The 12942-nt window shown below is 44.5% G+C and overlaps 1 protein-coding gene across 4 annotated transcripts in view; it reads left to right on the top strand.

Moving 5' to 3' along the window:
* CATSPERE (catsper channel auxiliary subunit epsilon) overlaps window positions 1-8096 on the top strand; it is a 195511-nt gene extending 187415 nt beyond the window's left edge. For all 4 annotated transcript variants that reach the window (XM_045049408.1, XM_045049409.1, XM_045049411.1 and 1 more), the window contains 2 exons: window positions 1008-1061; window positions 7648-8096. In XM_045049408.1, the coding sequence (XP_044905343.1) occupies window positions 1008-1061; window positions 7648-7801 (208 nt within the window). In that variant the 3' untranslated portion in view covers window positions 7802-8096. The remainder of the gene's footprint in view (window positions 1-1007; window positions 1062-7647) is intronic.
* Window positions 8097-12942: the final 4846 nt, after the last annotated feature.

Genomic DNA, 12942 nt, shown 5'->3' with positions numbered 1-12942 from the left:
GATAAAGAAGATGTGGTATATAAATACAACGGAATATTACTCGGCCGTAAAAAGAGAAGGAAATCTTGCCATTTGCTACAACATGGATGGACCTTGAAGGCTAGAATCTACTTTGGCTCGAAACCGAATTTTGCCACCGACAGATATGCCTCCTTAAGCAAATTGCTTAGTCTCTGAGCTTATTTCTTTATTTGTCGAATGAGTCTATAATTCCTCTCTTAATAGTATTCTGAGGATCAAATGAAAGGCCTGGGTAAAAATCCCTAATTTTGCTCAATCAAGTTAAGTTCCTTTCTTCTCTCTTCTCCCACATGAAGATAGGTGCAGTCATATCATTAATGTTGATTTAGCTCTACTCTCTTTCCAAGAAATAGGCTACATTATTAACTTCAGAAGTTAATAAAAGTTCCATATGTCTAGTTCCTCACATTCTTAGCTTCTTGAAAGAGTCAACCTACATCAGGTGAACGTCACAGGCTCTTCGATCAGAAAAACCTGAATTCGGCTCTGCTACTTACAGCTGTGTAAACTTTTGCAAGTAGCCTAACCTAGCTAAGCGTCAGTTTCTTCATCTAAAAGAAAGGGTTCCTGTGAGGATTCAGCAGATAATTCATGGAAGGTATTTGGTACACTGCCTGGTACAAAGGAAACACTCAGATAGTATTCGTTTTCAATAAGTACTAATGCTCAGTAAAACATTATTATTATTATTATTATTATTATTATTGCTGTTGCCTCGGGACCCACCATCAAAACGATGCAAAGCTGTTAAGAGGACCATGAAATCGCACTGACAAGCTCTGAGAAACTATACAGCAAGCAGGCCAAGTCACACGTATGGAAAAATCATCATGGCTGTCATGCAAATGCATCTAGTCTCTCCATTACCGAGAAATTGACACCTTAATTAGGATTATACATGATTTGATCATTACCGTAAAGATTTGGACGGAGTCTTAATATATTGCACTTAATTTCATCTTTAATATTATTTTTCTGATTTGCAGTTTCTGTAACCTAACAACTATCTTTGCAATAGAGACCTTCGGAATGATTCCCAGGTAATGCCCGGCGCCTAATCAGATTTTAATGAGGGAAGTTGTAAAAGACAAGGGTGGCAGCTAAAAACAGGAAAAACCTCTCTCCCCCATTTCCCTGGGACCCTAATACTTCTGCCCTATATGCGATACCCTAAAATTGTATGTATCAATCATCCCAGGGATGCGGCTGGAAGGAGTTTCTGAGAATTGTTACTGCAGCTGGGGGTCCCCTTTTGTTTCATCCCCCAGTGCCTGCTGTCTTCCCATCCAACGCCTCTTTCAACCCCACTTAAGGGCCAGACTGTAGGCTGCAGTGGTGGAGACTGGGAGCAGACACTGGCTGTGCCCCCAATGACCCCAGGTCCGCCCTTGACCACTGGCCATATTCTTATGCATCCGGGAAACAGGTAGCGAAGGCATTTTCCTGGACCCAACTTGAGTTTCCCAGGAGGGCAGAGTAAGGAGTCTTCATGCTCACCCTGGGGTCACAAATGACTTTGCGTCTCTGTCCTGGGCCTGGTTTTTGTAAAATTTTAAAAAATGGAAGACAAACAATTAAGTTACTTAGGCCCTACTTCCAACATTACTGACTCCTTGATGTTTTGTACCAACGGGAGATCAATAGTGTGAATAGCCTACAAATGAGATGAGCCATGTGTTATTTCGAAGTGACTTTGGGAAACATGTATAGCGTTTGGCAGTGACTTCCCTTCCTAATGAGGATTCGATTGGTATGTTTGATTTCGATGAATATTAATAACATTCGCCCACCCAAGTATCCACCGTCAGAAGGGGGCATTGGTGAGTTGGAGAGGACAGAAGACAGTGAAGGAGGATTTCACCCAGTCGCCCCAGCTCACCTCCTAGTAGCTGGGATTTTAGCAGCCAGGGCATATGGTGCAGCCTAGGGAACAGTCTGTAGGTTAGTGAGCCCTGAACGGGGGCGGCAGAGGAGAGAAGGGGTTAGCTGGTGGTGGACATTTTCCTAGCGAGAAAGCCCTTTTCATGAGCAAACAGTGGCTGAAGACCAGCCTGTAGGAGGCAGACATTTAGTGCTCCCTTGCCTTTTGGCCCAGTGCTCAACCACTTCCCCAGATTTTCCACTGGGTCCTTTGGAGTTGCTACCATTTAACCAGCAAACTCACCTAAATCCTCAACCATCCTCTGAGCTCCCCCCTCTTATCTCCCTCTCCCCCGCCCCCAGGACACTGCTTCACCTTCAGCCCTCTAGAGTGCTGGCTGTTTATTTCCCAACGACCCCCAGGTGCCTCACAGAGCCATTACCACTGTCGGATCATTATTTATCCCGGTTCTTCTAAAACAAAACTAAAACGTATCTTTTTCAACACCCACCCTTTGAGGCTCATGGCATCTGCTGTACCTCTGTCCTTTCTCTGTGTTGCCGCATCCTCCCCAAAGTCCTCTCCACTCATTGATGACCTTGGCCCTGCCATGCTGTTTCCACCTCCATATCAGTCCCCACCATCTGTGCCCACACGGCTAACCCTGCCAACATCAAGGCCTTTCCTCATCCTGAGTGTCCTCTTCCTCTGCTGTGTTTCCACCACCCACTCCCATAGTCACACTGCGGACACTGGCATTACTGTCAGAATGTCTCTGCTTCCCGAAGCATCCGCGCAGACATCCCATTCTCTGACCTTCCAGCTTGCTACTCCAGCTATACTCACCACAGCTCCTCATTGTTCCCATTGGGACCTCCACTTCTACTTCCAATTTCTCCTTTTTTATTTAGTATCTTCTTACACTTTATTCCTTCAGTAGCACTAGTATCTCCTTACCTTTCTGGAATTTAGCGCCCCACAGCGCTCTGTGATTACACCTGAACGGCCAAGTGTCGGTAAAGAAAGTGACACAACAGGGCAGATTAATCACCGACTTCATGTAGGTCACCAACACTACCTGAGAATCTTCCTATCTTTCTCTGGCCAACCAATGTCTCTACTCTCCATAACAACCTCGGACCTTATCTAATTAGCTTCCTCCTTGGACCATCTTTACTTAACAACCATCAGATGAGCTTGTCTCCACCATTCCAGGGAAATTAGAAGCCAGCACCCGGGAACACTCCTGATTCCTGATTCCAAACATATAAATCTGCAAACACCTATATCCATTCTCTCCTTTTTCCATCCTGTTACAGTTAAGGAAATTTTATTCGTCCTCTCTAATTCTTCCTCCTGTGCTTTGAACCCTCTTACTTTCTAAGGAAACTTCCAAATCCATTATTTCTTCTCTCTTTTGTATATTAAACTTTTCCTCTCAACTAGGTCCTCCTCGTAGGCTTTTAATCACCCCCAAGTTTTTAATTTAAATAACCTGATAAAACCTTGGGGTGCCTGGGTGGCTCAGTTGGTTAAGCCAAGGTCTGTTTCTTGAGTTTTCTCTTGTTCTTTTTTTTTTTTTTTTAATTTTTTTTTTCAACGTTTATTTATTTTTGGGACAGACAGAGACAGAGCATGAACGGGGGAGGGGCAGAGAGAGAGGGAGACACAGAATCGGAAACATGCCCCAGGCTCCGAGCCATCAGCCCAGAGCCCGACGCGGGGCTCGAACTCACGGACTGCGAGATCGTGACCTGGTCGAAGTCGGACGCTTAACCGACTGCGCCACCCAGGCGCCCCTCTTGTTCTTTTGTTTGGAATAAATTTCTTCCGTTTCTTCATTTCCTTTGACTGCATTGGCTTCTGACTTAGAGAAGACAGCCTCTTTTCAATAGTCTTGCAGGATTGGTCTCAGGGAGGAGATGAACCTTATTGTTCAGTCTGGCCCTAGCTGTTGGTTGTCTCTCAAACCTTTGACTGTCCAAGATGCTTTCTTTAAACATTTTTTTTTAATGTTTATTTTTGAGACAGAGACAGAACATGAGTGGGGGAAGGGACAGAGAGAGAGAGAGAGAGAGAGAGAGAAAGAGAGAGAGACAGAATCCGAAGCAGGCTCCAGGCTCTGAGCTGTCGGCACAGAGCCCGATGCGGGGCCCAAACCCACCAATCGTGAGCTCATGACCTGAGCCCAAGTCAGACGCTTAACTGACTGAGCCACCCAGGTGCCCCTATCCAAGGTGCCTTCTTAATTTTGAGGGTTTTCTAATAGTTGAGGGTGTGCCAAGACCTGTCAGCCTCCCAAAGAAGAGGACCTCAGTCAGCACCTGGATGCAAGCTGATTGGAAACTGGACACATAGGCAGTGGCTTTTCAAGTATGCAAATAGACCTCTTTCAGGGAAAAGACTGGGAGATGGGTGTCCCTGTCTGTTCCCTCTGTGCCAAGTCCTGGGTTAATCCCAGCTAAATGGAGTTTGTCACACTCCTATAGGACTAGTGAATGTAAGTTCTCCTGACCACCAGAGTCAGGCGATAAAGGGGGTGTCCCCTGCATGGCAGCCATAGAAGCTGGGGCCACCAGTCATGTGCAGAAGCTCCTTTCAGAGAGATACCAGTGGTCGAAGGAGAAGCAGAGAGAACGTTAAGATGGCACTTGCCACGCTCCCAAGTGTCTGGAAAGGATTTCAGTCAGTCCCTTGATGTGCGTTAAATCAGGAGCCTGAACCCCAGACCATAACTTGTAAGATAAGCAAATAGACCTCTTCATGGAAAGACGAGGAGATGGGCATTTCAGTCTGCTCTCTCTGGGCTGAGGGTTGAGGGAGGCTTAGCTCCTGCAAGTGCTCAGGATCCCTTTTCTGCGCTGCCTCGTGGGTCTCATAGATACAAGTCCGGTTGGCTCTCAGAGCTAAGTGTTTGGGGGGCCTGTCCCTCAGGTGGAACTCTTGTAGATTGAGACTCTAGATGTTGGGTCCAAACCCTTAAGGCTTCAGGGACAAGCTCCTGGTTGTGTGTTGCTGTGCTGGGTGTGGGGTTTATGGTCAGATTGTGTTCTAGTCACTCCTACCCATTTCGATGTGGGTGGATTTTTTTCTCATTCACCCAATGTGTAGATGTTGCTCAGCTAGTTTCTGGATTTCTTTTGGAGAGAACTGTTCCTCCGATAGCTGTGGCATGGGTGTGATGGTGGAAGGAGGTGAGTTCAAGAGCCTCCTATGTCACCATCTTGAACCGGAACTGGCCTGCACTGAACCTGATATTTACCAGCCCTCATCTTATTTCCTGTTTCATCAGTGTTGACTCTTCCTTTGACTGCTGTATTGCTTTATGGGTTTTCCTAAACTTCTATAGCCAGTCTCTCTCAAGTAAAGAGAGCCTCAACCTCCTTCAGCAGCCAGTAAATGTTGACTTTGCCCAGGGCTCAGCCCTGGTCTTGTGAGCTTCTCATTCTGGCAAGTTCAGCCATACTCATGGCTTCAGTAAGCATCTATCTATGTACGCATGGCTCCCAAATCACATCTCTGGCCTGTCCAGAGCCAAAGATCCTACCATCTACTTAACGTCTTGTTTTAGATGTCTCAAAGACTGGTCAAACTGGACATGTCCAAAAGTGGTCTCGTGATCTTATCACCCGTTCCCTTACCCCATTATTTGTCCCACTCTAAAACCGATCCGTTGGGGTAATTACATACATCCCTGCAGGTTGTCTCTGCACAGCTCCAAGAGAATCCATTCACATGGGCTATAATATGAATGGTGCCTTCAGGAGATGAACAGTACAGCAACCCTGTGTTCCTGTGTTCCTTCTCTCAGGAAATAGCACATTGAACTGTACAAGCCAAACATCTACAAGTCAAAAAGAAAAAGAAATAAGTAAATAAAATACCAAAAAAACAAAAACAAAAACGAAAAACCAAAAAACCTAGGGCTCACGTTCATTTCTCTATTTCCCCCAGCTCATCCAGTCACTGATTCTCATTCATTCAATCTCCTGAACCGCCCTTTAATGAGTCCGCTTCCCACCAAGCCTATCGCCACCTCTCCAATCCAAGCTACCATGATCTCAGATGGGAACAGCTGCAGTAGACACCTAACACATCTTGCCTCATTCAGTTCTATTTTCTTCTAGTTCATTTCCTTCGCTGGGGCCAAAGTGATCTTTTCAAATGCTAATTTTATAGCCTGAAACACTTAGGTTTTTTTTTCCTTAAAATGGTAACTCCACAACAAGGCTTAGAAGACCTACCATGATCTGGCCCCCACCTACTTTGCCAATCTCATCTTGCATTATGCTCCCGCCATCTTCTCCGCTCTAGACCCACCGACCTTCTTTCAGTTCCCAACTTTCTCCATACTCTGTCCCGAAACAGGAACTTCACAGGTGCGATTTCTTCCATCTGGCAACTCTTCCTTACCTCTTTCCTACTTAACTTTGCCAACTACGTTTCCGTTTAATTCTTCATAGTTTAGGATAATTATATTTTCCCTAAAATGGAGGCATTTCTTGACCCTATCACCAGGTTAAATCCTGCTATAGCAAGCTTTCATTGTGTCGTATCTCTCTCCTACTTAGTTCTTATCCAAATAAAATTTTCTATTTATTTTCTCATCACTGATTAACGGTTATGTCCCCGCTTGAATGTAAGCTCTCTAAGGATGGGGACCATGTCTATTCTTACTTATTTATCCAGGTACTTACTTGTTTATCCAGGTACTACCACAGGACCTGGCTCATATCAGGTAATTTATTGAGTCAGTTAATTAACTTCCTCCAAGAAGGAAACCATTCACTGGAGTCAGATTAAGCTCATACCCATATAGAAGGAAGGTCTGAGTAAGGAGGGACCTGGGGAAACTTTAACACTGCAAATAAATAATTATGGCTTAAAAAGGAACCAAAAACTGATGTCAGATAACAGGACAACAAATAGAAAAGAGCACAGTGTTTGGCTCAAGCAATAAATCCACCCCGATGGGAGGCACCCATGCAGAGTCCCAGGTGAAGAGGCCTGGTACCCAGAGGAAAGTAGCAGAGAGAGAGAGAGAGAGAGAGAGAGAGAGAACAAGAATGAGCAGGGGAGGGGCAGAGAGAGAGGGAGACACAGAATCCAAAGCAAGCTCCAGGCTCTGAACTGACAGCACAGAGCCTGACGCAGGGCTCGAAGTCACGGACCTGAGTCAAAGTCAGATGCTTAATGGACTGAGTCACCCAGGCGCCCCAATTTATTTTTATTTTTTGAGAGACAGCATGAGCAGGGGAGGGGCAGAGGGAGGGAGAGAGAGAGAGAGAGAGAGAGAGAGAGAGAGAGAGAATCCCAAGCAGGCTCCAGGCTCCATTCCACAACCCTGAGATCATGACCCAAGCCAAAGTCAAGAGTCAGACGCCCAGGTGTTCCCCCTGCCCCCACTGCCAGGCATTTTTATCCAGGGAGCCCATTCTAATGCTCCTAATCCTATTCCCACCAGTACTCTGTTCAAAGGTCACCACCACTGGAAGGCCTTCCGGATGTCTGCCCTCCCCCCCCCACCCCCCCCAGCGAATTTCATGTTTCTTTCTCTCATTCACCACACTCTCTGTTTTCCTCCCTGGTCCACCTTGAACACTAAGAGGCAAACGTCCTGAGGGTAGACAGGCTGTCTTACTAATCTCTGTTTGCTGTCAGTGGCATAGGAGCTAGCCATTCAAACGTTGTCTGACTAAATAAATTCACAACCAAAGTGAATGATGACTTCTAATGGACTGGTTTTTCTTCTGTTCTTGTTTCAGTCCCAGTGGCTACCTGGTTGCTGCTTTCCTCTTTGTTCTGATGCTATTGTTCTTCAGTATTCTAGTTTTGAGCTATTTCCATTACATGAGGATCTATAAACAATGTATTTACGAAACACTTAACAAATATGAAAGAACACCAAAGAATAATTAGGAGGAACCAAAGCTTGTACAGTAGGGATGTATATATATTTATGTAGAGAGAGTATGTATATATACTTACGTTGCAAGTGTGCGTGTGACCAAGACGTACAAAGCACATAGTATGTATCATCAAATTCAAGCTCCGAAGAATGTTTTTGAATTGCCCCAAGACGAATATCCTCATATCCGTTGTATATTACAAAATTAACGTTAAGGTGTTTGCACTTACCTTAAGGTACTCTGTATGCTCTTCCATGGTGTTCTAAAAAATTAAAATGAAGCTAACTTTGGCTGTTAACATCCTTCCTAAGAATGTGAGTAAATTTTTTGAAAGTGTATAAACGTGTCAAATATTATTTTGCGTGAAACTGCTCATATGAAACCTTAGATGGCTATAGTTCGCTTATGCACAAAAGGCTTAATGTGTCCTAAATGATCTGCCTTCAGCGTATTCCAGAAGTTTTTCTAGCAGTAGAGTCACACGTGAAATGTACAACTTATTATATTGAAAACAAGGAGCGGATGCTCTAAGTTTTAAGTTTTAAAGTGTGATTTTCATGTTCAACATAAGCTGCTTAATTTGCCCAAGGATCACCACAGCTTTCAAACAATCAGTATTTCTAGCAGTCAGAGTTCAACTACAGAAGCAGAACTTGTGGGAAGCGCGTGTGTGTAAAGCAATTTGTTTAAAAGAATTGGCTTACGCGATTGCGGAGGCTAGCTACACGAGAATGAAATCAACAGCACGGACATCAAGAATAGAGGATCACAGGGGCGCCTGGGTGGCTCAGTCGGTTAAGCAATTGACTTCAACCAGGTCATGATCTCATGGTTCATGGGTTCAAGCCCCGAATCGGGATCTGTGCTGACAAGCTTGGAGCCTGGAGCCTGCTTCAGATTCTGTGTCTGCCGCTCTCTCTCTCTCTCTCTGCCCCTCCCCCCCTCAAAAAATGAATAAACATTAAAAAAAATAAAAACAGAAAAAAGAATAGAGGCTCACAAAGACTAGAAGATCTTGAGATGGAACCCCAGGGGCAGATCAAAGCTGCTGTCCACAGTTGGAATTTCTTATTTTACTAAAATCAAGAACAAGACAGGGATACCTGCTATTCACCACTGTTTTTGAGAGTTCTGACATTACAAGAGGAAAATAAAATAACCATTATAAGCACTGGGGGAAAGGAGATAAAAATCCTCTCTTTCAAAAATAAGATCATATGCCTAGGAAACCCAAACTTAGTCACAAGAACTACCCTATAGTTGTCTAGACTAAGATAATTTGATGGCACAATGTAAGATAAATATTTGAAAATTAGTACTTTTTCTCTAGAATGCTATATAACAACAATAGAAATAACAAAAAGTAATCTATTCATTGTAGTGACAGATTTTTTTATGTAATTTATTGTCGAATTGGCTTCCATACAACACCCAGTGCTCATCCCAACAAGAGCCCTCCTCAATGCCCATCCCCCACTTTCTCCTCTCCCCCACCCCCATCAACTCTCAGTTACAGAAATTAAATTTTATTTAATTACAAATCTTTAAAATCTTTATTGAAGGAGGTGAGACAAAATCTGATAAAAATATTTGATAGAAAGAAAAAACACCCGAAAAAAATGAGAGCAAAGGATACAGTCATTTTACAGAGGAGCATACCCAAACAGCCAATAAATGTATTTAAAACAACATTTTTTTTAGCGTTTACTATGCACCAGGAATTGTTATAATAATTTACCTAATTCTCTTCAACAATGCTGTGAGATGGGAATATTATTATCCCATTGCAGAGATGAGGAAACAGGCACAAAAAATGGCAAATAATTTTTGTAAGGTCACACAGCTTTTAAGAGATGGAGGTGAAATTCACACTCAGGCACACTGACTCCAAAATCAGGTGCTGTCCACCTCTGATAGTCAACCTCACCAGCAGTCAGAAAGATACAAAGTTACAATGAGGCTGCACCCAAGGGCACAAAGTCGGAAGGGTAACTCTTGGGAAGGAATGAGGGTCAGTAAATTCTCTCGCACTTCTGAAGGAAAACGGAATTATTTCAGCCTTTTTGGAATGCGATCTGCTAAGATCTATTGCAAACATCTATGCTCTTGCGGCGCCTGGGGTGGCTCAGTCCGTTAAGCGCGTCTGACTTGGGCTCAGGTCGTGATCCAACAATTCAAGAGTTCAAGTTCGAGTTTGAGCCCAGTGTCAGGCTCTGTGCTGACAGCTCGGAGCCTGGAGCCTGCTTCGGATTCTATGTCTCCCTCGCTGTCTGCCCCTCCCCCGCTTGCACTCTGTCTCTCAAAAATAAACATTTAAATTTTTTTTTAGTAAAATAAAAAATACGTATATATACACACTCTTAGACCCAGAAATTCCACTCTTAGGAATCTATTTATGGGATGAGATGGGATGGAAAGGAGATATATATATATATACATATATATATATATACATATATATATATACATATATATATATATCCTACGAGTAGGATATATATAGATATATATACATATATCCTACTCGTAGGATATATATATATGGATATATATAGAGAGAGAGATATACAGAATCTATATATACGTATATGCTGTATCATTGGTTGTCATGACAAAACTCTACAAAAAGAACTAATGCCTATCAATAGGTGAAGAGTTGAATCGACTGATTATACGTTGACCGTATAGATCAATCTGTACTAGTCGATTTGAAAGATTTTCCACGAGGTTTTGTTGAATGAGAACACAGAGAAGTAGTTAGAGTATGATCTTACAAACAAAAGAAAACCTCTGTGAGTGAGAACATGAAGAAACGTTCGGAAGGATACATCACATTCCGTTAACGCTGTGTGCCTGTGTGCAGGTGTCTGTGGGTCACTGTGGGAGGGGAGTGGGGATATATCAAGAGAAGTTCGAAATCAAACCCTTAAAAGGGCGGAAGAGGAAACAATAGAGGAGTCGCACGTAAAACTCTCCTTATTGTAAAACAGCGTGTCTGTGATGTAATTCCAAGTGACATTTGCTTTCTTGTTCTCGTTCCAACCACATTGAACTTATACCATTTTTATTCATACAAAAATAAAACTCTTTTCATCGTGAACAAAAACATGGGAGACGAGGAAGGGGAGACCGTAAGTGGAGGCAACTCTTTCAGAGAGTTCCTTTGCTCCTGTGACAGGGAGCAAAGAAATGGAGGCCAACACAAGGCAGAGGTGAGGCCGGGAAGATGCTCTGAAATACTGAGGGGTATCGTCCGGGAGCTAGGGAAAACCAGCAGCGGAGGCGGGTAACTGCTGGACCAAAATCTTGAGGGGGCAAGATAGCTATGATCCAGCGCTGACCCTAAGGACGGAACATTTCACCCACTGCTACGGGGGGGGGGGGGGGGGGGGAGCCAGAGTGCCGGGGTGCCCGTGTAGGTGGGGTGGCAGGAAGATGAGCGGTGTGGCGGCCTTGGGAATGCTCCCGGCAGGCCTCCAAACGAGGACGTGCCACTGAGCCAGGAAATCGGCAGCTGCCTTCGGGCGTCCACCACCACGCTTGCACCAAGGCCACACGTGCACCCTCAGGCTGCTCCCCTCCGGTGACAGGGTACAGAGGGGATACTGAGGCAGACTGGATCCTAGGTAGACCAGGACCCCTGCGGCCTGCCTCAGGGACTCCTGAAGGCTTCTCAAACTTTCCTTATGTCGCATGGCCCCCGTAAGGTGGTGTGGAGACCCCCACCCGATCTCTGTCTCTCGCCCTCTTTTCTCTCTCTGGTGATTCTCCCAACCTTCCACTACTTCGCATTTCCTTTCAGGGAGTTCTTCCTCTAATAAAATCGCTGCATACTTAATCCCGTGTTGGCGGCTGCTTCTCAGAGGCCCGGGCCAACGCAGCAGTGACCCGAGTGGTCTGAGCAAATGGGCAGGCAGAGGGGATTTGAGACCGGCCCAGCACCCAGCAGGCAGAGACAGCACCATCCTGGAAGGTATGAGGGGCCGCAAAAGTTTCTGGCTCAAGCTCATGGTTCAGTTGCTGAAGTTTTCATTGGTAGTGACCTGGGAAATGTCCCGGTGGGAGCGCTAGCGGGTGTCATGGAGCAAGCATTTGAAAAGCATGGACTAACAAAGACAACAGAGTCCCCAGGTTCTTGCTAAATTATGTATGTTTTTCGTTGAAATATAATTGACATACAACATTGTGTAAGTTCAACGTGCGTTGATTTGATATTTACATGTCGCGAGAGGACTACCATTGTGGCATTAACTAACACCCCTGTCGTGTCACATAATCATTTCCCTTTTTCTGGTGGGAACAACTCAACATCTAATCTTTCAGCAACTGTGAAGTTTATGATGATCATTGACTATGGTCACTGTGCCGTGCCATAGCTCTCCATTGTCTGCTAGTTCCAAGTTTGTGCCCTTAAACAGCATATGCCCAAATCCCCCACCCCTCTGCCTCTGGTAACCCCCATTCTACTCTGTTTTTATGAGGTTGGCTTTTGAGGATTCCACATATAAGTGATATCACACAGTATTTGTCTTCCTCTATCTGGCTTATTTCACTTACCATAATGCCCTCAGGATCCATCCATCCATGTTGTTGCAAACGGCAGAATCTCCTTTCTCATGGCTGAATAACGTTCCATTGGGTATATATGTACACCACATCTTCTTTATCCATTCATCCCTTCACACTTGAGTTGTTTCCATAGCTTGGCTACTGTAAGTTATGTTTCAATAAACATGGGAAAGCATATATTTCTTCAAAATCCTGGTTTCATTTCCTTTGGATATATACCCAGAATGGAACTGTTGGATCACGGGGCGGTTTTATTTTTATTTTCAGTTCATTTATTTACTTTAAGAGAGCACATTCACACAACCTTGAGAGTAGGGGAGGGACAGAGAGAGAAGGAGAGAGAATCTTAAGCAGGCTCCGAGCATGGAGCCTGTTACAGGGCTCAATCCAACTGTGCGATCATGACCTGAGCCACAATCAAGAGATGGCCACTCAACCAACTGAGCCACCCAGGGGCCCCTTATTTTTAATTTTTTGAGAACCCTCCATACTGTTTTCCATAGTGGCTGACCAAACTGACATTCCCACCAACAGTGCGCCAGGGTTCCCTCATCTCCACACCCTTGCCAACACTTGTTATTG

This window comes from Felis catus, chromosome F1 (genome assembly GCF_018350175.1).
Source record: "Felis catus isolate Fca126 chromosome F1, F.catus_Fca126_mat1.0, whole genome shotgun sequence".
Lineage (NCBI taxonomy): Eukaryota > Metazoa > Chordata > Mammalia > Carnivora > Felidae > Felis > Felis catus.
Note: the sequence above shows the minus strand (reverse complement) of the source record. Positions and strands in the feature narration are given on the sequence as shown.